Source organism: Heptranchias perlo, chromosome 34 (genome assembly GCF_035084215.1).
Source record: "Heptranchias perlo isolate sHepPer1 chromosome 34, sHepPer1.hap1, whole genome shotgun sequence".
NCBI lineage: Eukaryota > Metazoa > Chordata > Chondrichthyes > Hexanchiformes > Hexanchidae > Heptranchias > Heptranchias perlo.
The window spans coordinates 23,770,445-23,793,253 of record NC_090358.1 but is presented as its reverse complement, the minus strand read 5'-3'; the positions used below and the strand labels follow the sequence as shown (position 1 = coordinate 23,793,253).

At 44.3% G+C, this 22,809-nt stretch overlaps 1 protein-coding gene across 3 annotated transcripts in view; it reads right to left on the bottom strand.

Moving 5' to 3' along the window:
* Positions 1–22,809, bottom strand: part of adamtsl3 (ADAMTS-like 3) — a 481,218-nt gene that overhangs the window by 435,215 nt on the left and 23,194 nt on the right. For all 3 annotated transcript variants that reach the window (XM_067971609.1, XM_067971611.1, XM_067971610.1), the window contains exon 3: positions 11,229–11,348. In XM_067971609.1, coding sequence (XP_067827710.1) covers positions 11,229–11,348 — 120 coding nt within the window. The remainder of the gene's footprint in view (positions 1–11,228; positions 11,349–22,809) is intronic.

The window sequence follows — 22,809 nt, the reverse complement described above, 5'->3', positions numbered from 1 at the left end:
GGTCAGGCAGCATCTGTGGAGAAACAGAGTTAACGGTCGATGACCTTTCATCAGAACTGGAAAAAGTTAGCGATTTAACAGCTTATAAGCAAGCACAGAGCCAGGGAAAAAAAGTGGGGGGGGGGGGGGGGGGGGGGGGAGGAAAGAACAAAGGGGAAGGTCTGTGATATGGTGGAGGGCAGGAGTGATTAAATGACAAAAGCGGTGGTAATGGGACAAGTAACGAAACAAAAGATGGGACTAGAGGAGCTGTAAATGGCAACATCAAAACCGTTACCAGCACCTGCTATCTGAAAAAATGGGAGTAGTGGTTATGATCTGAAGCTGTTGAAATCAAAGTTGAGTCCGGAAGGTTGTAAAGTGCCTAAATCGAAAGGTGAGGTGCTTTTCTTCGAGCTTCCGTTGAGCACGATTGGAACAGTGTAGGAGGCAGAGGACAGAGAGGCAGAATAGGAGTGGAACGGAGAATTAAAATAGCAAGCGACCAGATGCTCAAGGTCACGCTTTCTGAAGAAACGGAGGTGTTCAGCCAATCTGTGTTTGGACTCCCCAATGTAGAGGAGACCGCATCGTGAGCAGTGAATACGGTATACTAAATTGAAAGAAATACAAGTAAATCGCTGTTTCATCTGGAAGGAGTGTTTGAGGCCTTTGACAGTGGGAAGGGAGGAGGTGAAAGGTCAGGTATTACATCTCCCATGCTTGCAAGGTAAGATGCCGAAGGAAGGGAAGTGGGTGATGGAAGGGTGGACCAGGGTGTCGCGGAGGAATCGGTCGCTTCGGGGGAGGGGGGGGGGGGCGGGGGAGGGAAGATGTGTTTGGTGGTGGTATCGCGTTGGAAGTGGCGGAAATGGCAGAGGATGAGCCATTGAATGTGGGGATTGGTGGGGTGGAAGGTGAAGGCAAGGGGGACCCTATCGTGGTTCTGGGAGGGAGGGAGAGGGAAGGGGTGAGGACAGAAGTGCGGGAAAAGGGACAGACACGGCCACAGGCCCTTCACACCACTGTGGAGGGGAATCCTCGGCTGAGGAAAACGGAAGACATATTGGAAGCCTGGCGCAGAAGGTGGCATCAAAACACATACAACTGAGACGGAGAAACCAGGAGAATGGAAGAGAGTCCTTACAGGAAGCGAGTTGGGAGGAAGTGTAATCAAGGTAGCTGTGGGAGTCAGTGGGCTTATAGTAGGTATTGGTGGACACCCTATCCCCAGAAATGGAGATAGAGAGGTTGGGGAAAGGAAGGGAAGAGTTGGAGCTGGACCATGTGAAGGAATTTTCCAGAGGAGATGACTTCAGTGATGACCTGGGAAACAATTGTTTGATGTTTGGGGGTGGGATCATGGTCCAGGGGAAGGTAGGAGGTGTCGGAGAGTTGGCGTTCAGGATCCGCAAGTAGAGGTCTGCTCGCCAAATAACAACAGCGCTTCCCTCGTCAGCAGGTTTAATGACAGGGTTGGACCTGAGAACACAGAGTGCTTCAAGTTCAGAGGGAGGTAGGTTAGAGTGACTGAGGGAAGTAGAGAAATTGAGACAGTGAATGCAACACCAGCTGTTCCCAATGAAAAGATCGAGAGAGGGTAAGAGGTCAGAGGGAGGGGTCCAGGTGGAAAGAGAATTCTGAAGGCAGGAGTAAGGGTCTGTGCGGGAGAAGACACCTGGCCAAAGAAGTGGGCGCAAAGGCGAAGGAAGAAGAGCTCGAAATTCGTTGAGGTGAGTTACCCTGATTACACTTCCTCCCACCCCGCTTCCTGTAAGGACTCTATTCCATTCTCCCAGTTCCTCCATCTCTGTCGCATCTGTTCTGACAATACCACCTTCCACACCAGTGCTTCCGATAGGTCTTCCTTCTTCCTCAACCGAGGATTTCCCACCACTGTGGTAGACAGGGCCCTCGACCGTGTCCGTCCCATTTCCCGCACATCTGCCCTCACCCCTTCCACAACCGCGATAGGGTCCCCCTTATCCTCACCTTCCACCCTACCAGCCTCGACGGTCAATCGATCATCCTCCGCCATCTCCAGCGCGATTCCACCACCAAACTCATCTTCCCCTCCCAGCATTCTGAAGGGACCGCTCCCTATGCAACACCCTAGTCCACTCTTCCATCACCCCTAACACCCCATCCCGTGCAAGTGCAGAAGATGCAACATCTGCCCTTTCACCTCCTCCCTTCCCACCGTCCTGGGTCCCAAACACTCCTTCCAGATAAAACCGTGATTTACTTGTACTTCTTTCAATTTAGTATACTGTTTTCGCTGCTCACGATGCGGTCTCCTCTACACTGGGGATACCAAACGCAGATGGTCTCAAATGGTTCTGCTGTTGCCATTTACAGCTCCTCTATACCCATCTTTTGTTTCTTTACTTGTCCCAATACCACCCACATTTTGCCTTGCACCATTGTCCCTTTTGTCATTTGATCACTCCTACCATCCACCCTATCACAGACCTACCCCTTTGTTCTTGCCTCCCCTTCTTTCCCCACCCTCTTTCCTTGGCTCTGTGCTTGCTTCTAAACTGTTAAATCGCTAACTTTTCCCAGTTCTGATGAAAGGTCGTTGACTTGAAGCATTAACTCGGTTTCTCTCTCCACAGATGCTGTCTGACATGCTAAGTATTTCCAGCATTTTCTCTTTTTAATGAGCTAATCCATTTTTCACTTTAAGCCTGTGGATAATCCAATGCTTACTTTTGGATGTTTATATAGCATCAATCACCAGACAGTAAAATGGGGTAGTTTCAGGGCAACATTTTTCCTACAACTGACAAAAGGCTTAAAGCAAAGCAACCGCAGCTAATTTTTTTTTTATTCGTTCACGGGATGTGGGCGTCGCTGGCGAGGCCAGCATTTATTGCCCATCCCTAATTGCCCTCGAGAAGGTGGTGGTGAGCCGCCTTCTTGAACCGCTGCAGTCCGTGTGGTGACGGTTCTCCCACAGTGCTGTTAGGAAGGGAGTTCCAGGATTTTGACCCAGCGACAATGAAGGAACGGTGATATATTTCCAAGTCGGGATGGTGTGTGACTTGGAGGGGAACGTGCAGGTGGTGTTGTTCCCATGTGCCTGCTGCTCTTGTCTTTCTAGATGGTAGAGGTCGCGGGTTTGAGAGGTGCTGTCGAAGAAGCCTTGGCGAGTTGCTGCAGTGCATCCTGTGGATGGTACACACTGCAGCCACAGTGCGCCGGTGGTGAAGGGAGTGAATGTTTAGGGTGGTGGATGGGGTGCCAATCAAACGGGCTGCTTCATCTTGGATGGTGTCGAGCTTCTTGAGTGTTGTTGGAGCTGCACTCATCCAAGCAAGTGGAGAGTATTCCATCATACTCCTGACTTATGCCTTGTAGATGGTGGAAAGGCTTTGGGGAGTCAGGAGGTGAGTCACTCGCCACAGAATACCCAGCCTCTGACCTGCTCATGTAGCCACAGTATTTATGTGGCTGGTCCAGTTAAGTTTCTGGTCAATGGTGACCCCCAGGATGTTGATGGTGGGGGATTCGGCGATGGTAATGCCGTTGAATGTCAAGGGGAGGTGGTTGGACTCTTTCTCTTGTTGGAGATGGTCATTGCCTGGCACTTATCTGGCTCGAATGTTACTTGCCACTTATCAGCCCAAGCCTGGATGTTGTCCAGGTCTTGCTGCATGCGGCCATGGACTGCTTCATTATTTGAGGGGTTATGAATGGAACTGAACACTGTGAACATCAGCGAACATCCCCATTTCTGACCTTATGATGGAGGGAGGGTCATTGATGGAGCAGCTGAAGATGGTTGGGCCAAGGACACTGCCCTGAGGAACTCCTGCAGCAATGTCCTGGGGCTGAGATGATTGGCCTCCAACAACAACAACCATCTTCCTTTGTGCTAGGTATGACTCCAGCCACTGGAGAGTTTTCCCCCTGATTCACATTGACTTCAATTTTACTACGGCTCCTTGGTGCCACACTCAGTCAAATGCTGCCTTGATGTCAAGGGCAGTCACTCTCACCTCACCTCTGGAATTCAGCTCTTTTGTCCATGTTTGGACCAAGGCTGTAATGAGGTCTGGAGCCGAGTGGTCCTGGCGGAACCCAAACGGAGCATCGGTGAGCAGGTTATTGGTGAGTAAGTGCCGCTTGATAGCACTGTCGACGACACCTTCAAACACTTTGCTGATGATTGAGAGTAGACTGATGGGGCGGTAATTGGCCGGATTAAATTTGTCCTGCTTTTTTTGGACAGGACATACCTGGGCAATTTTCCACATTGTCGGGTAGATGCCAATGCTGTAGCTGTACTGGAACAGCTTGGCTGGAAGTGCAGCTAGTTCTGGAGCACAAGTCTTCAGCACTACAGCCGGGATGTTGTCGGGGCCCATAGCCTTTGCTGTATCCAGTGCACTCAGACGTTTCTTGATATTACGTGGAGTGAATCGAATTGGCCGAAGACTGGCTTCCGTGATGGTGGGGATATCGGGAGGAGGCAGAGATGGATCATCCACTCGGCACTTCTGGCTGAAGATGGTTGCAAACGCTTCAGCCTTGTCTTTTGCACTCACGTGCAGGACTCCGCCGTCATTGAGGATGGGGATGTTTGCAGAGCCTCCTCCTCCCGTTAGTTGTTTAATTGTCCACCACCATTCACGACTGGATGTGGCAGGACTGCAGAGCTTTGATCTGATCCGTTGGTTGCGGAATCGCTTAGCTCTGTCTATAGCATGTTGCTTCCGCTGTTTAGCATGCACGTAGTCCTGAGTTGTAGCTTCACCAGGTTGGCACCTCATTTTTAGGTACGCCTGGTGCTGCTCCTGGCATGCTCTTCTACACTCCTCATTGAACCAGGGTTGATCCTCTGGCTTGTTGGTAATGGTAGAGTGAGGAATATGCCGGGCCATAAGGTTACAGATTGTGCTGGAATACAATTCTGCTGCTGATGGCCCACAGCGCCTCATGGATGCTCAGTTTTGAGCTGCTAGATCTGTTCTGAATCTATGCCATTTAGCATGGTGGTAGTGCCACACATCACGTTGGATGGTGTCCTCAGTGCGAAGACGGGACTTCATCTCCACGAGGACTGTGCGGTGGTCACTCCTACCAATACTGTCATGGACAGATGCATTTGCGACAGGTAGATTGGTGAGGACGAGGTCAAGTAAGTTTTTCCCTTGTGTTGGTTCGCTCACCACCTGCCGCAGGCCCAGTCTAGCAGCTATGTCCTTCAGGACTCAGCCAGCTCGGTCAGTCGTGGTGCTACCGAGCCACTCTTGGTGATGGACATTGAAGCCCCCCACGCAGAGTACATTTTGTGCCCTTGCTAACCTCAGTGCTTCCTCCAAGTGGTGCTCAACATGGAGGAGGACTGATTCATCAGCTGAGGGAGGACGGTAGGTGGTAATCAGCAGGAGGTTTCCTTGCCCATGTTTGACCTGATGCCATGAGATTTCATGGGGTCCAGAGTCAATGTTGAGGACTTCCAGGGCCACTCCCTCCTGACTGTATATCACTGTACCGCCACCTCTGGTGGGTCTGTCCTGCCGGTGGGACAGGACATACCCAGGGATGGTGATGGAAGAGTCTGGGACGTTGGCTGAAAGATATGATTCTGTGAGTATGGCTATGTCAGGCTGTTGCTTGACTAGTCTGTGGGACAGCTCTCCCAATTTTGGCACAAGTCCCCAGATGTTAGTAAGGAGGACTTTGCAGGGTCGACTGGGCTTGGTTTGCCGTTGTCGTGTCCGGTGCCTAGTGGTCCGATGCCGGGTGGTCCGTCCGGTTTTATTCTTATTATGACTTTTCGTAGCGAGATTTTACAACTGAGTGGCTTGCTTGGCCATTTCAGAGGGCAATTAAGAGTCAACCACATTGCTGTGGGTCTGGAGTCACATTTAGGCCAGACCGGGTAAGGACGGCAGGTTTCCTTCCCTAAAGGACATTAGTGAACCAGATGGGTTTTTACGGCAATCCGGTAGTTTCATGGCCATCATTACTGATACTAGTATTTTAATTCCAGATTTTTTTATTTAATTAATTGAATTTAATTAATTAATTGAATTTAAATTCGCCAGCTGCCGTGGCGGGATTTGAACTCATGACTCTGGTTTTTCGTCCAGTAACATAACCACTATGCTACCGTACCCTGTTAGCTGCACGAGATGGATAGGGATCATTTTTCTTCCCACTCATTTAACTCCCAGTCTGACTTCGGAGTTGGTAGCCAGTTTCTTCACAGAAACAAAATCCAGTTTCTATCCGCCTACAGTAATGTAGCTTGGACTTGACCAAAACCAACACAGCCTCCTAACAAACTAGGTAGTCAGTGGATTGGCTTCACACTTTTGAAATTTGTGGCATGACAGAAGGAAAAATTAACAGGGTTGTCTACAGTGGTCACAAGGATCCACAGTACACAACACATATTCTGAAATTGAAAATTGGTTTCAACCGAAGGCCAAAGATAAAATTATAAAATTTACCAGAGCCGAAGATGGACCTCAGCAGACCAATGCCACGTATCAGCCAAAACAAAATATTGTGAATGAGCAAGTGAAAATAAACCTCTTCAGCAATATTGAAGTAACATTAAAACAGCAATAGAACTTCTGGAATGTAGGGAAGTAAGCGAACTTATAAGGAACAACTGGCACACAGTGGGGGAGGAGAATAACTTTTTCAATAGGAATAGACAATACTCAATAGTGCTCCCAACAATGGGAGAAATAAAAAGCTGTTCGGAATGAAGCCTTTTATGTGACACAGTTGGGAGGAAGTGATCACCTGACGAGGACAAGTACATGTCATGAAAGTCACTAACGTCAAGGATGTCCAAACCTTTGTCTTGTGGGTAGTACAGACGTATAGCATGGAGCCTCAGGGTCCACAACATATAAATTCTTGTTCCCGTTCACTTGCATTTATCTTAAGTTGCTGATTTTAACAGATTTTGATGTTCTAATGAAAGATATACACCCAAGATATTAACTTGCCTTTTTCTCTTCACAAATGCTGACTGATCTGCTGCATTAAATAGTTTGTTGCCTTCAGTAATATGGAAAATTTTTTTTAGACTATTACATTAACATTTAATCTCTACTGACACAGCATCTGTATCTTATTCATTGTCTACTACAATATACGCACCACTTACGACAGGAAATCACTGTTCATTATCCTGATTCCCATTCCACCATAGAGATTTACCAATGCAAGCATAAATGGCAAATTTTCCTCTTCTGCTTAATTAACTTTGCAGGAAGCCCTTCATTGTGTTTCAATCCACTGAAATTATCTGATATATATGTATATAAGACATCTCCAGTAACATGATGGAAACACTGGATACGTAAGTTAAAATAACCTTCTCACATATTCAACTATAGGCGCAAGTCAAGCAGAGAAAAGGAAATATGTTGGGGTGCAATCTTCTTTAACTAGTTGTGTCACTGAAAGATAAAACATGTAATATTGACAGGCATTTCCTTAACTATATTTCAGATTAAAAACACAGTAATTAGTGCCCATACCATAACCACAGTAATTAAGTATTCCTGCTGTCAAAAATAAACTTCACAGAAGAATTGCCTCCCTCTTTGTTGTAACATTTGCCAGGAAACAAAAGTTCAACTACTAATTATAGATAAATATTAGTGGCCCCATGCTTAAATTAAGCCAATTACATTGGTATCTCCATGGTAATAGTAGAAAATGTCATGTAAACATAATATTAGATGTTCTACTGCAGAGCTTACCAATATCAATATTGTTAGAATGCAGAGATCATTGCAACATTTTATTTTGAGTATGGTTTAAATTTACATTGAAGAGTGCTGTGCTGAGGTACCACCAATCCACAAACACAATGAAATAGTTTGATGCTAGCATCTCCTTCTACACAAAGATCTGAAGAGGTTAATTGATCAGGACATTCCGAACTGCACAATTATTTGAACATCCATTGGGTATGTTTAATTACGTTTGCTGCACATACAACCATGTTTTGTGTGGCGATTTCTTCAATATGCTTCGTCAGTGCTGGCACAATCATTCTGTGGATTTGCTGAAGTGTAGATTGCAGTAGAATGATTTTTAAAAAAAAATTTGCCTTTGATATTAGTTATGGTCCTAAGTCATGCTATGGATGATTTTAAAGAAAAGCTGTTGATAATCTCCATCCCATCTCTTGACATATCTATTCATATACCTATGAAAATTTGGGAGTCTGTATTTCCATATGTATGCAATTAATTATTTTCTACTTTGGCTACATCACCATTCACATTTTATATTCAAAGCCCTATCACATTGCAATTAATGACTAATTACATTTTATCAAAAAGAAACAAGTCACCATGATGGTCGCTACCCAGGCTCAAGAGGATGGCATTTATAACGAATAGCATGAATTCTGAGGTGAATAAATTATGATAGGCTCCATAGTTAAGCTGTTTTTCTTAAGAAATATAGGCCTGGTCCTGGACAAGGATAGAATTGGGTTGCCAACAGTGGTTAGACAATATTCAGTAGGTTTCTTGATATGACCTCCCACCTGCACCCAACCCATGCTCCTGCCATTGGTCGCTCAACATGTCAATCCTCACGGTAATCGGTCAGCAATGGTGACTACAATATCCACCAGCACTGCTGTTTGTTGAGATTCAAGCCGAAGTGAAACGGGAGATGAAAATGTCCCTGTGATCTTTCTTCCAGGTTGCTCACAGGAGTGTCTGGAAGATTAATTTTTAATTCTGGGAGAATCCAGGACAATCAGAGATGGTTGGCAACCCTAGGCAAGAAATTAATTTTTCAGGAGATTGATCTGGAGATGCCCGGGCCTGAAGAAGCTGGGACACAAATTTCATCTCAATAATCTCAACTGAACAATTTCAACTCAATTTTTGGGAAAAAAATTCTCAATAAGCAATGTAACTGGAGACATCAGTATTGTTACACTATTAATATTTTTACATTTTAACATGAAATAAATTGCCTTGAGTTAGAGGAATCTATTCTCATTTTTCTTTCAGCCTTTATCAAATACAGTCTGAAGTATGTTAATAATTATTAAAACAATTTCATAGTAATCTCCTAACTTCAAAGTGCCTTCAATTCTAAAAATTATTTTCTGTGTCAAAAGTGCTGTTATCACCAACCTTTGAAAATATAACAATGGTAGCAATTAATTGCATTTTATAAACTTCTATACCTGGGAAGTTTAATTAATTTCAGACATATTTGCTAATTTATTCCACAAGTCTGTTACACTTTGTGTGTAAAGGATCTGTCTTTCTTTCTTCTGACTGGTGTCCCCTAATATTTGAATCCTCCAGCATAGTGGGCAGGAGTGGGCTGCAGTAGCAGAGGAAAGAATACAAAAGCAGTCACATTATTACCCAAAAACAGTGTTGTTTAGACTCCCATTTGGGAGTACTGTATGCAATTCTGCTCACCCAATCATAGGAAAGATATCATTGCCCTTGAGTCACAGAATGGTCACAGCACGAAAGGAGGCCATTCGGCCCATCAGGTCTGTGCCGGCTCTATACAAGAGCAATCCAGCTAGTCCCACTCCCCCGCCCTTTTGCCATAGTCCTGCAAATTTTTTCCCCTTCGAGTACTTATCCAATTCTCTTTTGAAAGCCACGATTGACTCTGCCTCCACCACCCCCTCAGGCAGTGCAGTCCAGATCATAACCATTCGCTGTGTAAAAAAGTTTTTCCTCATGTCTCCTTTGGTTCTTTTGCCAATCACCTTAAATCTGTGTTCTGGTCCTTGACTCTTCCGCCAATGGGAACAGTTTCTCTCTACCTACTCTGCCTAGACCCTTCATGATTTTGAATACCTCGATCAAATCTCCTCTCAACTGTCTCTGTTCCAAGGAGAACAGCCCCAGCGTCTCCAGTCTATCCACGTAACTGAAGTCCTTCATCCCTGGAACCATTCTAGTAAATCTTTTCTGCACCCTCTCTAAGGCCTTCACATTTTTCCTGAAGTGCTGTGCCCAGAACTGGACGCAATACTCCAGTTGTGGCTGAACCCAGTGTTTTATAAAGGTTCATCATAACTTCCTTGCTTTTGTGCTCTTATGCCTCTATTTACAAGGCCCAGGACACTGTATGCTTTCTTTAAAAAAAACGCTTTCTCAAACTGCCCTGCCACCTTCAATGATTTGTGCACGTGTACCCTCAGATCGCTCTGTTCCTGAACTCCTTTTAGAATTGTGCCCTTTAGTTTATATTGCCTCTCTTCATTCTTTCTGACAAAATGTATCACTTTGCACTTATCTGTGTTAAATTTCATCTGCCACATAACCACCCATTCCACCAGCCTGTCCATGGCCTCTTGAAGTCCATTACTATTCATTACACTTCCAAGTTTTGTGTCATCTGCAAATTTTGAAATTGGGCCCTGAACATCCAAGTCCAAAAGTCATTAATATATATCAAGAAAAGCAGTGGTCCCAGCACCGACCCCTGGGGAACACCACTGTACACCTCCCTCCAGTACGAAAAACAACCGTTCTCTGTTTCCTGTCACTTGGCCAATTTTGTATTCACGCCGTCACTTAATAGGTCACTTGAGAAGGTAAGCCCTTGATTCTAGGTATTGGAAATTTATGTTTTGACCAAATGTTAAAACTTAACAAGTGCAACTTTCTTGAGAACAGATTTCAATGTGACCTAATTGAAGAGGACTGAAAGTTGGTTCAGCCAAATTTCTCACGATGATGGAGGACACAAATTAAAAAATACGTTGAAAGGAAGGAAATCTGGCAATTATTTTACATAAAGGGCAACGGACTTGTAGAACAAATTACCAGAGAATGCTATTGAACGCAACGGTACAAATGAATTCAAACGGCAAATAGGTATGTTTATGGAGAGAAAAAGGATTGAATAATATATTGAGAAAACAGATGAGCTTTAGTTGAATCAAGAGGACTGGCTATGATTTTCAGATCTTAATTCATGTCCTAATTATTTAACACTATTTTAATACTTGAGTTTAGTAACAATGACAATTAGTATCACTGAATCAGTTTACAGTACATGACACATTAAGTGTTTATTTCTGAACAAGAGAACATTGGATAAACACTAAATTAAGTATACATGCAAATGAAGCAAAATTCTATGCATACCGATTATCAGAGACATTCTATGAGGAATGTGTAATTACATGTCTGATTTCAGATCATCTGGCTTTTGTCAAATTACTCTTTGTTCAAAAGTAATGCTGTTTCAGGAAACCTTAAACTGACCTGATCATCGTAGCGGTAAGTCAAGACCTGTTCTCCTGTTGTGTCTTCCAGAAAACTCCCCTGTGGAGAAAGTGCAAATTCGGGAAGGAAGTAGACAGTCTGTGATTGTTCCCCATTTCCCTGAGAAAAAAAAAGCATGACATTTTTCTTTTTCTCCATTGCAGAAACTAAATAGTAACAAAGACTTTTAAAGTGTTTTTATTCTAATAGCTCCACATTTCCAATCATTGCAACCTAATGTCACTGAATATCATCCATCATTATTAGCATCATTTCCTATTTTAAATTTCTCTCAAGCCATCGGGTCACGTCTCCAGAAATAGGCGAACCTCATAATGATTTAACACAATACCCAGATCACACACACATGATTTGAAAAACAATGAAATACTATTGCCTAGAAATTACTGTTTGCAGATTGGCTCGGCTTCTTCTATTCTTGCCGCCTCAATTTTTATTCTCTTCTGTTCTTCTCTTTCACTTCTCACTCTCTTTCACTTCCCTCCTTCAGTCGTCCCTCATTCTCTTCTTTCACTTTCAAATAGACCAGGAAGCACTCAGACTGATGGCCGAAAGCACCCAAGCTGGGGAGAGGAGCGAACAGGAGGTCTGGAAAGCACTCAAGGTAGGAGGGTGCGGAAAGAGCCAGCAAGAAGCACTTGAGCCGAGTGGCCAGCAAGCAGGTCCACAGGGATGCGCTCAATATAGTGAGGTGGCTGAACATGGAAATAAGCCAACAGCATTTGTGGGAAGCGCAGCAACCAGTCCAAGACTCACTTGGGCTGGTTGGACAGCTCTCGCTGCGTCCAAATTCATTACTGTAATTGTCAACTAAATTTGCTGAAGTATGGCAATTACAGTCAGCAAATTCAAATAGAGGAGGCCAATACAGCAAGAAGATAGGAAAAAACTGGCAGGTGAGAATTGCTTTGCCAGGAATGACACTGGGTGGGCTGCAGTGGATGAGAGTGTACCAAGCTGCAAAGGACTGAAGGCAGGTCAGATGGGCTGTTGAATTGGATCACAGAAGAAAACACAGGGAGCAGCTGGGTTGGGCAACTGAAAGGAACACAGAAAAAAGGTATTCCAAACTTCACGCCACAATGAAGATGGTAAGGGCTTGCTTCATTTGACATTGGCTGCAGCCAATCAGGAGAAACCAAGCCATCAGTAGAGAAAAAAAATGGGCAACAAAGTCAATAATTCAAGCTCCAGACAAATATTCCAAATTGAGTCCTTGACTGCTGACATAAAAAGGAGGCCTTTGCAAGAAAATGCTTTCCTGGAATTCACATCATACAGACAACTGCATGAATAAGAAAAGGCATTAGATTATGAATTACTTAATTTTGACAGATTTATGTTACTAATGTTGTTTGCAGGAGTACATTTTCAGCTAGCTTGGGGGATTTGATTGGTTAATTTTTGCTACTTGTAATGTTGCGATTAGTACCTTTGATAAAAAAAATGAATAAAATTGCCTTTCACATTTAGAAAATCTCATTTTTGATTGGTGACTTAGCAGATAAGACTTTATTTCAGCAATCCCTATTCTTTTTGTTGACAGAAATGTGATAGTTTGAGGTGACATACTGAAGTCTGACACCTTGAAGTACTTGTAAACAATTTTACAACACCAAGTTATAGTCCAACGATTTTATTTTTAATCCCACAAGCTTTTGGGGGCTTTCCCCTTCCTCAGGCGGTGTGGAAAAGACAATTTCGAATCCTTTGCATTTTAAGATCACAGAACAAAGCCTGTTGATTACTGCCCGTTGCCAAGGCAATCACAGTGAGCAGACAGAAAGGTGTCATCTAAAAGGCCACTGAATATACAACCCCCCATAAAAGAAGAGAGAGAGATAGATAAGGAAGACAGTCAATGACCCGTTATATTAAAAACAGATAACATTTGTTCGCTGGTGGGGTTACGTGTAGTGTGACATGAACCCAAGATCCCGGTTGAGGCCGTCCTCATGGGTGCGGAACTTGGCTATCAATTTCTGCTCGACGATTTTGCGTTGTCGTGTGTCTCGAAGGCCGCCTTGGAGTAAGCTTACCCGGAGGTCGGTGGCTGAATGTCCATGACTGCTGAAGTGTTCCCCGACAGGGAGAGAACCCTCCTGTCTGGCGATTGTTGCGCGGTGTCCGTTCATCCGTTGTCGCAGCGTCTGCATGGTCTCGCCAATGTACCATGCTCTGGGGCATCCTTTCCTGCAACGTATGAGGTAGACAACGTTGGCCGAGTCACAGGAGTATGAACCGTGCACCTGGTGGGTGGTGTCCTCTCGTGTGATGGTGGTATCTGTGTCGATGATCTGGCATGTTTTGCAGAGGTTACCGTGGCAGGTTTGTGTGGTGTCGTGGACGCTGTTCTCCTGAAGGCTGGGTAATTTGCTGCGAACGATGGTTTGTTTGAGGAGAACATGGCGTTCAACATGTCATCAATGATGACGAACACCTCGCTATGGCCATCCCCACACCTCCACTACTCGCCTTTAAACAGCCACCCAACCTCAAACAAACCATCGTTCGCAGCAAATTACCCAGCCTTCAGGAGAACAGCGTCCACGACACCACACAACCCTGCCATGGTAACCTCTGCAAGACATGCCAGATCATCGACACAGATACCACCATCACACGAGAGGACAGCATCCACCAGGTGCACGGTTCATACTCCTGTGACTCGGCCAACGTTGTCTACCTCATACGTTGCAGGAAAGGATGCCCCAGAGCATGGTACATTGGCGAGACCATGCAGACGCTGCGACAACGGATGAACGGACACCGCGCAACAATCGCCAGACAGGAGGGCTCTCTCCCTGTCGGGGAACACTTCAGCAGTCATGGACATTCATCCACCGACCTTCGGGTAAGCGTACTCCAAGGCGGCCTTCGAGACACACGACAACGCAAAATCGTCGAGCAGAAATTGATAGCCAAGTTCCGCACCCATGAGGACGGCCTCAACCGGGATCTTGGGTTCATGTCACACTACACGTAACCCCACCAGCGAACAAATGTTATCTGTTTTTAATATAACGGGTCATTGACTGTCTTCCTTATCTCTCTCTCTCTCTTTTTTTTGGGGGGGATTGTATGTTCAGTGGCCTTTTAGATGACACCTTTCTGTCTGCTCACTGTGATTGCCTTGGCAATGGGCAGTAATCACCAGGCTTTGTTCTGTGATCTTAAAATGCAAAGGATTCGAAATTGTCTTTTCCACACCGCCTGAGGAAGGGGAAAGCCCCCGAAAGCTTGTGGGATTAAAAATAAAACCGTTGGACTATAACTTGGTGTTGTAAAATTGTTTACAATTGTTAACCCCAGTCCATCACCGGCATCTCCACACCTTGAAGTACAATATTGCTCAGGAAACGCTTTCAGATGAGACATCTTTAAGGAAACAGACTAGCATTAAACACCAGACTTTTAATTATATAAACATACCTAGGAGAAACATCCCGTCTTCACTCACATTTATTTCTCTTGTTATAGCTGCAAAAATCTCTAATGTTGTTCAAGATTCACTGCTGCTGTTTTAACGCTTTGCAGGTCTGTTTGAAGCCCTGCCATATGTCCACAGCCATTTGGAAAATAAATACTTATGCAGTGTAACTATGGTAATAATGACCTAAAAAGAAAACATTGCCCTACATAATATGTAGAATTTAGTCTTTCAAGCACTTGTGTTTTGATGTCATTCCTCTGATGTATTATTTTCAAAAACAGTATGGATTTTCAACATGGTAAAGATCACAAAGGTCAGTATTGCTCAGTTGGTAGCATTCTCATCTGAGGTAGAAGGTTGTGGGTTCGAGTCCCATACAAGGATTTGAGCAAATAATTTAAGCTGACACTTCAGTACAGTACTGGGGGGAAAGCTGCATTGTCAGAGACACCATCTTTTGCGTGAGATATTAAAGTGAGGTACTATTTGCCTATTTAGGTGGATGTAAACAATCTCGGGAAATTATTCTAAGAGCAGGGGCTTCTCCTGGTGTCATGACCAACAATTCTCTGTCAAACCACCACCGCGCGTGGGCACAACAAAAAAAATGGCCATTTATTTCATTTGCCGTTTGTTGGACCTTGCTGTGTGCAAACTGGTTGCCACATTTGCCTATATAACAGTGACCACACCTCACTGGCTGTGAAGCACTTTGGAATGTCCTGAAGAGACAAGGTGCTATGATATAAATGTAAGTACTCCTTTATTGAATTAATCTTAAGAGTGTTTAAATTGATTATGATCCACACCAAACATTACCTGATGTATGGAATTGTTTCAGCATTAATAAGAGTATGTATTGATACGGCTGTAATAAAGCCCACTGGCCAATATTTATCCTTCAACCAACATCACTAACAGATTATCTGGTCATTATCACATTGCTATGCGCAATTTGGCTGCCGTGTTTCCTACATTACAACAGTGACTACACTTCAAAAATACTTGATTGGGTGTCGAAAGGCAATATATAAATGTAAGTTCTTCCTTTCTTTCTTGACCCCCACATGTACTTTCCTCAATCAATTCTCACTCCCTCCAGCATCAAACACAACCACTCAAAGCTACAAAACCAACAACATAGTTGTTACAACTCTAATTAATGGTTTTGTGAAATGTATGTAACACAGGAATTTTTTTAATATATACATACTATATAACTATGTACTACAACCACAACTCCAACATTTAATCTATGCTATGCCAGAGAATGGAGTCACTGATCAAGATATGGATAATATCAGAAGTTGTCTTAACGGTTAATATTGTGTACAGACAACTGTGAGCACCAAGGGTTGCACGCTATTGCTAAGTGATCTTATGGGAACTTGTTAGTGCAATTACTTAAGCACATTGCCTTTTCACATCTAGCACCTGGTCTCAAATCTATCCCAGGCCGATGGGATAAACATCTCCTCTTTCTGATGACCATTAGGGGTCCAAAGGGAAATCAAATTAGACAGCCTCAACTTGTCCAGAATATAAAAGAGTTATCCATATTGGCAGTTGCAATGCTATAATTAGTCTCAGTGTCCCCAGGCTGGGCTAGAGGGGGAATGAGTTCCTCCCAGGATTACTATCCAGTAACCTCCTGCTGGCAAGTGTTCACGTACACTGACTTAGGTTTGGCTTTGATGCTCCCCATAAATCATAGCCATGAATATGGTAGTCTTGTGATACTGGTACTGGAACAGCAAACCAGAGGTCAGGAGTTCAAATTGAATTTGAAAAATCTGGTAATTTGTGGACCACCACCAGAAAAATACCGCAAAACTTACTGGATTACAGTAAAAACCCAACCATTACATTAATGTTCTTCCAGTAAGGGGACTTGCCTACATGTGACTCCAGTCCCACACATGGTTGACTCTTAATGCCCTCAAAGCAACAACGGATGGGCAATAAATGTCACCCACATCGAGAGAAAATGGAAGGAGTTATCACTCGTGCCATCAATCAACACCTACTCATTAATAACCTGCTCACCGATGCTCTGTTTGAGTTCTGCCTGAGCCACTTGGATCCATACTTCATCACAGCTTTGATCCAGACATGGGTGCAAGAGCTGAATGCCAGAGGAGGAGAGTGAGTAGCTGTCCTGGACATCTAGGCAGCATTTGACCAAGTATGGCACCATGGAGCATTAGCTAAACTGAAGTCAATGGGGATCAAAGGGAAAAAAGTCATTTCTTATGGAAAAAAGATGTCACTATGGAAGTTCCTCATGGAAACATCTTCATTAATGATCTTCCCTCCACCATAAGGTCAGGAGTGTTTACCAATGATTCCACAGCGCTCAGCTTCATTCACAACTCATCCCAATTGTAAAGCTACCCATTCCCAGGACTTGGCTAAGATGCAGGGATGAGCAATAAATGCACTCTTACTGATGTCACTCGCATCCCAAGAACAATTTCTTCTTTAAAAAAAATCAATAATAAACATGGCCAGATTATTTCTCCTTCCTAAAAAAAACAAAAAAAGAGTTTACCTCACACTGTCCTATGGGAATTTCACACCATCTTTGGCAATCAGACACCAAAGGGGTTGACAATCCAAAGAACATTTCAGTTCATCAACCTGAAACGTTAACTGTTTCTCTCTCCACAGATGCTGCCTGACCTGCTGAGTGTTTGCAACATTTTCTGATTTTATTGAACATTTTATGAAGTTGCAGCTTTGGAGGGGATTTTTATTTTCGCTTGGACTGTGGTTTAAGCTTCCTTCAAACCCTTTGCCCTCAGCAGCCACTTCATCAGCTCAACATGACCATGAAAATCCCTCCTGCCGAGGGCAAGGTCAAAGAGACACCAATGTCCTCGTTGAAGACCATGTATACATCTATATTTCAGAAATCCATGAGGCAGAAGTTTGAGGTGGTCCAGGCCTGATTATAATGAAAGGGAACTTGAAGGGCATTTTGTAGTCTCCCATGTAGAACAAGATTTATCTGAGGGCAAGATAGGTGCTAATTTCCATTGAACAACCTCCCTTCAATCCACATCAAGTTGGAAGATTGTAATAGAGTACACCCTGAGCTCAAGTAAATTAGTGGAATTTTAGGCATTAGCCCCTTTCTACCAATTCGACATCCCAGATGTCTTGTGTTATGGAAGACCACACCATGAAAGAAATTGATTTCTGAGCCTCCAGAGGTGAACATCTGGAAAAACATTTGAGAGAAATATTTGGCTCAACAGCCCATCATAAGACTTGCTTAAGTAGGGTGGTTACAGTAGGTTTGGAAGGCCTGGTGGAAATCTAGTATATTCCTTGGAAGGAACAGAAATAGTCTCAACTTTAGAAAATTCTACTCTAGAGGGGTAATTTTTTGACTTTGTGCAACTAGTGGGAGCCTTACCCGCTAGTAGCACATACTGGAAATTCAGACATGCACTGCACACGATTTTGCAATTAATGTCAGAAAAAGCACATGCAACCTGTGCCCAAATTTGAAGAGAATGCATTCCTCGTGAGCAAGGCCCCCTTAATGGAGTCGCAATGGCAGATATTTACCTCATGATTATTGGGCTCAAATAAGCAGATATAGCTAGAGCAACAGACCAGAGGCTGACAACCCTAAAAATGTCTTAACATTTAATGAGACAGTAAATTATTAACAGGCAATGTGAACAGTCACCAATGGCCTCGTGAAGGTTTCACTCTCACAGCTTTATACAACTGGTTATGCCTTAGAATGAGTTAGAAGCTCAGTGATGCAGGCATCATATCAAAAACAACCCTGAGGTTATCATAAAGAAAGGCAGGATGAAAGAAATCAGAGGTTACCTAGGATAGATCCAGAAAGAAAACATCCATAATCGTACAGATTTCCCCAATCCATTGGAGACACTTTTGATGATGCAGGAGTACCACTTCAACTTTTATATTCACAGCAATGGGAAAATTACAAAATCTCAAAGGGGTCAGCAATCTGTGCGAAACGTATCTGAGTGACTTGGGATGTTTTTCTACACTAAAAGGCACTATATAAACACAAGCTGTGTTTATATCCTAAACCTTATTTGCATTCATGCCAACCTGGTAAACTTGCAAAAGCTGACCAACAGCTTCATAAGCCGATGACAGCATAAAATTATCCCTAACTGTAGGTTTTAACAAGATACACTGAAAATGCAATACAACACAAGCTCTTCATAACTTAAGCTAGAGTTACACACAGTATGCCAACATTTGCATAGCAGAAGATTGTGTCAAAAATTGCAGTGATTTGCCAATTCTTGCAGCAAAATTATAGGCTACAGTTGCATATGAATTGGAAATCTCTATTGCAAGCCTGTTGAATGGTTTCAAACTGGTTTTTATGGATGTCCCAGTGACTTGGACACACTCTCGTCTTCTCAAGTCCTTCCTAGTTCAAAAAAACACTACCTCCCTCTGCTCACCCCTAGTTCACAATGGCACTCTTCATCCCCTCCCACCCAAATTACAATGACATCTTTGCTTTTCCTCTCTTCCCTCAAATAAAGAAAGAACTTTCATTTATATAGCACCTTTCATCTCAGGCTGTCCCAAAGCGCTTCACAGCCAATGAAGTACTTTCAAAGTGTAGTCACTGTTGTAACGTAGGAAGAGGTCACATGAAAGGATAATCATGAGGTAAATTTCTACCATTGTGATTCCATTGGGGAACCTTGCTCACGAGCAGAGCACTGTGCTTGATTTTTTCCCGACATTAATATTTGGAAAATTGTGTGCAGCATGGCTGAATTTCCAGTACGCGCTACCAGCGGGTAAGGCTCTCACTGTTCGCACAAAGTCAAAAAGTTACCCCCCTAGAGCAATATTTTCTAAAGTTAAGACTATTTCTGCTCCTTCCAAGGAATATACTAGATTTCCACTGTTGTCATGACAGCACACTCTCTCCTCCCCCGTTCCCAATCAATTCAAACTTCTGCTCCCACGCAAATTCATGCTGGCACTCTTCTCGCTCCCCTCTGACCAGCTCCTGCAGGGACTATCCTTTCCCCCCCTCCCCAGTTCATGCTGATACTCGCCTCAGCTCTCCCACACCGCCACCCCCCACAACTCCTCCACCACCCAGTAATGCTTCCAGCCATTACCTCCGGTGATTTCAGTTCCACTCTATTCTGTGGGGAGGAATTTCTGATGTGAGAATGGTCACCCACAAGGTGCAACAGCATTCAATCCTTTGGAGCAACAAGGGGGCAAGAGCCAGAAATGGCACTGCTTTTCATCCGCAAACGCAGACAAGCAGACATTGCCCTTAATGTTGATTGTCCAAGTGAAATATTCGTGGTTGGGGCACATGTTACTTGGCTGATTCTAATTCTGCTTGGAGACACCACATATGAACTAATGTCTGAAAACCAACTTGGATCTGCCAGCTTAGAAAGTCAATGAAGATCTATTCCTTGATATTAGAAGGAACACATACCAACAAGCCAGGGGATCAACCCTGGTTCAATGAGGAGTGTAGAAGAGCATGCCAGGAGCAGCACCAGGCATACCTAAAAACGAGGTGCCAACCTGGTGAAGCTACAACTCAGGACTTCACATGCATGCTAAACAGCGGAAGCAACATGCTATAGACAGAGCTAAGCGATTCCACAACCAACGGATCAGATCAAAGTTCTGCAGTCGTGCCATATCAAGTCGTGAATGGTGGTGGACAATTAAACAACCAACAGGAGGAGGAGGCTCTGTAAACAACACCCCAGCCTCAACGATGGTGGAGTCCAGCACGCGAGTGCAAAAGACAAGGCTGAAGCGTTTGTAACCATCTTCAGCCAGAAGTGCCAATTGCATGATTCATCTCGGCCTCCTCCAGATATCCCCACCATCACAGAAGCCAGTCTTCAGCCAATTCGATTCACTCCACATGATATTAAGAAACGGCCGAGTGCACTAGATACAGCAAAGGCTATGGGCCCCAACAACATCCCGGCTGTAGTGCTGAAGACTTGTACTCCAGAACTAGCTGCCCCTCTAGCCAAACTGTTCCAGTACAGCTACAACATTGGCATCTACCCGACATCGTGGAAAATTGCCCAGGTATGTCCTGTCCACAAAAAGGTCAAATCCAATCCGGCCAATTACTGCCCCATCAGCCTACTCTCAATCATCAGCAAAGTGATGGAAGGTGTCGTCAACAATGCTATCAAGCAGCACTTACTCACTGATAACTTGCTCACCGATGCTCAGTTTGGGTTCCGCCAGGACCACTCGGCTCCAGACCTCATTACAGCCTTGGTCCAAACATGGACAAAAGAGCTGAATTCCAGAGGTGAGGCGAGAGTGACTGCCCTTGACATCAAGGCAGCATTTGACCAAGTGTGACACCAAGGAGTCCTAGTAAAACTGAAGTCAATGGGAATCAGGGGTAAAAATCTCCAGTGGTTGGAGTCATACCTAGCACAAAGGAAGATGGTTGTGGTTGTTGGAGGCCAATCATCCCAGCCCCAGGACATTGTTGCAGGAGTTCCTCAGGGCAGTGTCCTAGGTCCAACCATCTTCAGCTGCTTCATCAATGACCTTCCCTCCATCATAAGGTCAGAAACGGGGATGTTTGCTGATGATTGCACAGTGTTCAGTTCCATTCGCAGCCCCTCAGATAATGAAGCATTTCATGCCTGCACGCAGCAAGACCTGGACAACATCCAGGCTTGGGCTCATAAGTGGCAAGTAACATTCGCGCCAGACAAGTGCCAGGCAATGACCATCTCCAACAAGAAAGAGTCTAACCACCTCCCCTTGAAATTCAATGGCATTACCATTGCTGAATCCCTCACCATCAACATCCTGGGGGTCACCATTGACCAGAAACTTAACTGGACCAGCTATATAAATACTGTGGCTACAAGAGCAGGTCAGAAGCTGGGTATTCTGCGGCGAGTAACTCACCTCCTGACTCCCCAAATCCTTACCACCATCTACAAGGCACAAGTCAGGAGTGTGATGGAATACTCTCCACTTGGCTGGATGAGTGCAGCTCCAACAACACTCAAGAACCTCGACACAATCCAGGACAAAGCAGCCCGCTTGATTAGCACCCCATCCACCACCCTAAACATTCATTCCCTTCACCACTGGCACACTGTGGCTGCAGTGTGTACCATCCACAGGATGCACTGCAGCAACTCGCCAAGGCTTCTTCGACAGCACCTCACAAACCCACGACCTCTACCACCTAGAAGGACAAGGGCAGCAGGCACATGGGAACACCACCACCTGCACGTTCCCCTCCAAGTCACACACCATCCCGACTTGGAAATATATCACCATTCCTTCATAGTCGCTGGGTCAACATCCTGGAACTCCTACCTAACAGCACTGTGGGAGAACCTTCACCACACAGACTGCAGCGGTTCAATGTGGCGGCTCACCACCACCTTCTCAAGGGCAATTAGGGATGGACAATAAACGCTGGCCTCGCCAACTACGCCCACATCCCATGAGCGAATTAAAAAAAAGTAAACTAGCTGCCCAATTGATGAACACCACCTTGCTGATGAGCATTGGAAACACGTTCCAACACACATGCACTCTGAACCAGAGTACAAATCCAAGCTACAGTCAAGACTGAGATGTACAACGTGATACTGTTAGCTAGGATCTGGCTTTTTAAAGATCCCTAGCTCTAGTGGATTTGTTCAGCGACTCTAGATCACAGAAAATGAGAATCACATAGAACGTGGGGTGAATGGGAAAGACTGCATCCTGCACCTAGGTTACTTACGGTCATCTCTTTAAAACAGTAATAAATCATGTGCAGCAGGAAAGAAAGTGCAAATAATTTAAAAAGGTTGTTAGTATGTTGCCTCTGCACAAAGCAGCTGGTCTTAACAGGCTTACAATCTTTTCTTAAAAATAAATCTGGTCCCTGATTCAGTACCTCTAAGAGTTTTCAAATAAGTTATACAGAAAGATTTATCTAATTCATTCAATCCCTATTATTTTATAGAAAGGCACGCACTTGTTTTTAAATTTTTTTCCAGTGATATATCCGTCGTCCAAATCAAAACTTTGCCACACATCTTAATTAATTATTTTTAAGAGCAGGGGAGCACAGTTTCTAATCTGCCC